Source organism: Pteropus vampyrus, unplaced genomic scaffold, assembly GCF_000151845.1.
Source record: "Pteropus vampyrus isolate Shadow unplaced genomic scaffold, Pvam_2.0 Scaffold317, whole genome shotgun sequence".
NCBI classification, from domain to species: domain Eukaryota; kingdom Metazoa; phylum Chordata; class Mammalia; order Chiroptera; family Pteropodidae; genus Pteropus; species Pteropus vampyrus.
In genome coordinates, this window is record NW_011889098.1 from 106,465 (window position 1) to 110,242 (window position 3,778).

The window sequence follows — 3,778 nt, forward strand, 5'->3', positions numbered from 1 at the left end:
GAGGCCTTCCAGAACACTGCAAAGTTATTCCTACATGTATTAGAGATTTTAACCCTTAAAACCTCAATTTGTAATAAAAACTAAGAAGTCAGCAGTTAGCACTCTAGGTTGGCAAATTTTTGAAGACATTTTATAAGCTGTAGAAACAGTTCCTAAATGTCAAAGTCAGTTATTAACATGGACTTTTGTAAAACCCATGTAAAATAATGGCATGTCTGTTTTACTTAACACCAACAAACGTAAGCTTTTATTTTCTAAGGATTCTTCTCAAATCACGTGAACTTGAAAAGCTTTTGAGTTAGTTCCTGTATTTCTGAGAATTTTAAAACATCCAATCCTTACAAGCACTTGCCTTTAAATTAATTTTAACAATACTGCGGAGGTAGAAAATTATCTCCCATTTCAACATACACATATAGACATACACAGATGGACACAGCGAACAGTTGGATCCAAATTTTGTGTTGGAGACCTTGACAATTTATGTCTGTCCTTGACAAATCAAGTTCCAAATGTTCTTCTCCCTTTTGAAATAAGGACAGCCATTTTAATACCTCAAAGAGTTGGGTTGACAAATGACATTGTAGGTTGATCCATTTATCTAAATCCTCTTTTTGAAGTTTCCCGAGAGCAATTAAATATGCTTTTCATTCTTTCTGCCTGATTTTATAGCCAGCTTTTTCTAATTGAGTGCGCAGAAGATTAATTCAGAAGCATCAAAGGGTCCGCCTCGTGGCCATCTCGGTATTAACGGGGTGCTGGCTGTGGTGGGGCTCGTCGCCATAGACAGGATTTCGTGAGTGAATTTTGAGATGCGTAGCGTCTGGACAAACTGCTAGGAAAGGCCAGTGCACCCATCTCGGAGGAGTCACACGGGGTGGATCTTCCTGTAGGGCCGCTTTACACCCCAGGGGGAGCTTTCCTCGGACAGCCCCACAGAGACTCTTAGTCACCCCAGAACACCCCGCCCGAGAAGGGGCCGGTGAGAGCTCACGGACGCTGCTGGATCCCCGACGCTTTCCAAGGCCCCTTCTCGGGGTGCCGTCGGCCTCTCTGGGATCAGCTCATTACCACGCTGGGTGGCTCCCGGCAGCATCCCCGCCCCTCCAGATTCAGGGATCCGAACGTTATCGTCACCCCGTTGGCTGTTCGGGTTGGGGACTCGTGTGTCCTTTCTCTTTCAGCTCTAAAGAGAGTTCAGCCTCTCAGTAGCCAGCAAAGATTTTGTTCAGACTCAGGAAGCAAATCCAGTTAAAGACAAATGAAAAGCAGCAGCCCATTTCCCCGCTTTCCCTGGGATACCTCAGCCCGTGTCCACCTCAGAGATTTTCCGAGAACAGGCCAAATAAAGTCATGGCCTGCTGCTTAAAGCGGGGACACCGCAAATCCAAGAGAAGCTCGGCCAAGTTCACCCGATGCAAAGCGGGGAGCTGATGAGTGACAGTGTGCCCTTGTACCTGGCACCGGGGTCCCCAGGGTGGTCCTGGCTGGGCTCGTCAGAACCCTGCCGACTGCGCCGAGTAAACATCTGCGTAAGAGACGTCCAGACCTATAGAGCGTTTTTATAAGTTTATTTGAGCCAAACTGACGACGTACTCTGGGGAGCCACATCTCAAATCCTTCCTCAGCTTTTTAAAACGTGATCAGTGAAAATAATCACTTAATGTCTTAGTTTTTTAAGGCAAGAAATTGTTCTTATGTACTTAAATTGAGCATCTTGTATATCTGTAAACTAACATGGTACATTTCCTGGATCACAAGAGCTTTAGTAAAATAAATTAAATCTATATTATTTTTGCCCATTGGAGTTGCTAGTTCTTTTAAAAATAGAGCAAGTATTCAAAATGCGTTGAGCTAATGCTGTGTGGTCCAGAGTGCAGAGCGAGTTTCCGTCAGTTGAGGCATGCTTACATAGTGATTATGCGTTTATTTAGAAGTCGGGCGGGGGAGGGGGGGAGAGAGCAGGGAGGAGTCACTTTGTTCCATAGCCCCTCCCCTCTTTTCCTAATGTGGTGTAACTTCATTAGAGGCATTTTCATGGTGGAGTTCTATCTCGAGAGGCAGCAAGAAGGAGCAAACACAGCCTTGCTGTTGTTAATACACACGCCCGTTTCTGCACTGAAAGCTGTGATGATCCACCACTTGGGAGTTGGGCCGGGGCTTTGAGGCCTATGCTTGAACCCTAACACTCTTGTGGATGGACCCTGAGTGGGCAAAAGGAAAGGCAGGGACTCTCAGGGGCAGAGGGGGTCAGTGCTCTGTTGGTGGCAGGGTAATCCAGATGGTGACCCCCGAATCATTGTGCATTTGGAGGCTCCTTTTGTATTTTTGTATAAATACAAGTATTTCTGGATTTCGAAACCGCTTTGATCAAATATTGAAGACCACATTACGGAAGAGAAACTAGAAAGGCGAGAGAGGCCAGGACCACGCGTGTACATTGAACTTTTCTTCCCCTGCCTGCTCTGTGCCCACGTCGGGCTGCCTGATCTCTCCTCCTGCACCAAGTTCACGTGGGCTGTGTTGCCTGACAGCCTCCTGTCCGATTTACTTTCTTGGATTTGCTAAGTAGAGCAGGTGACAGTGTTAGTAAGAGTTTGAAGCAAGGTTTTCCAGGTAATTCTAACCTGGAAGCTGTGGGGAGAGTTCATTGCCCACAAAGGAGTGTTGGTGCCATAAAATTAAGAGTCAAAAAGTTAGGTCAAGCACTATAAATATAATATTTAATATTGATTTATAACGTCTGTGTTTTACATGCTCGTATTTTTATTTAATCTGAGATAATGTTCATTTTTCTGTCTTACAATTCAGACTCGTATTGATGGACAACTTTTCTTAATAAAGCATCTTTTGATTCTTCGTGAACAAATCGCTCCATTTCACACTGAATTCACCATTAAGGAAATTTCCCTGGACCTCAAGAAAACTAGAGGTACTTCATTGTCCTGGCTGGCACAGTTGGGTGCATCCTGCCTGTCCAAATGTGTCAGCACAGGTTACAGGTTTACTTTATGTTCATCTGCAATGGTTTTGCATGCCGTGCTTGCTAATAAGCATGTTCCTTACTCGTTCTAAGCTGAGCTGTCGGCATCCTAATGGTGTCTACCTTGCTGCGTTTTCTTTATGAAGGGAGCTGTATCGGAACATGTCACTTTGTCATGCAGCATTACTCTCTCAGATCTGCCATGCATGGTCCTAAACAGTCGAAAATGAAAAATCAGTGTAAGAACTGCTAACAGGGCCAGCTAGTGGGATGATTTTAAACACTGAGTTGAGTTTTTCAGTTCATGAACTTTCAGGAAGCCAGCGGGGTGAAAGGGGCTGAGCGAGTGCTTATCCGAGTCCCAGAGAGTCACTTCCCGGCTCTTGTGTGATCTCGGACAGGGTTTTCGCTTCTGTCCCCCAGGTAAAGTGTGCATAATCCATGTGTCACGATACCTTTCCCAGCTTAGCGAGGTCAGTCCAGATCATCGAGACCGAAAAGTGCTCTGTACACGCACGCGTTTAAACGCACGCGCGTGCGTTGTTAACTCGGCCAGTTATGCGGTCATCTCAAGGTGGTCAGACCTCAGAGCACACGGGCTTGTGCTGGGGGAGACGCTGCGTCCGCCCGCACGGCTCGTCTCTGAAGTAATGAGCGATGATTCTAGGTCACAGTAGTTCTTTAAGATGTTGATCTTAAGCAGTAACGAGCATACCCCAGGAATACCCCATTTCCTGTAATTACTTACAAACTTATCTAAACTAGCTTTACTTACAAACTTATCTAAACGACCAT

The 3,778-nt window shown here is 45.5% G+C and overlaps 1 protein-coding gene across 1 annotated transcript in view; it reads left to right on the plus strand.

Annotated features, from left to right (window-relative positions):
* The window catches only part of COG3 (component of oligomeric golgi complex 3), a 55,133-nt gene that overhangs the window by 34,092 nt on the left and 17,263 nt on the right, over positions 1-3,778 (plus strand). Inside the window, exon 16 of the mRNA XM_023521802.1 lies at positions 2,812-2,932. Within this exon, the coding sequence (XP_023377570.1) occupies positions 2,812-2,932 (121 nt within the window). The remainder of the gene's footprint in view (positions 1-2,811; positions 2,933-3,778) is intronic.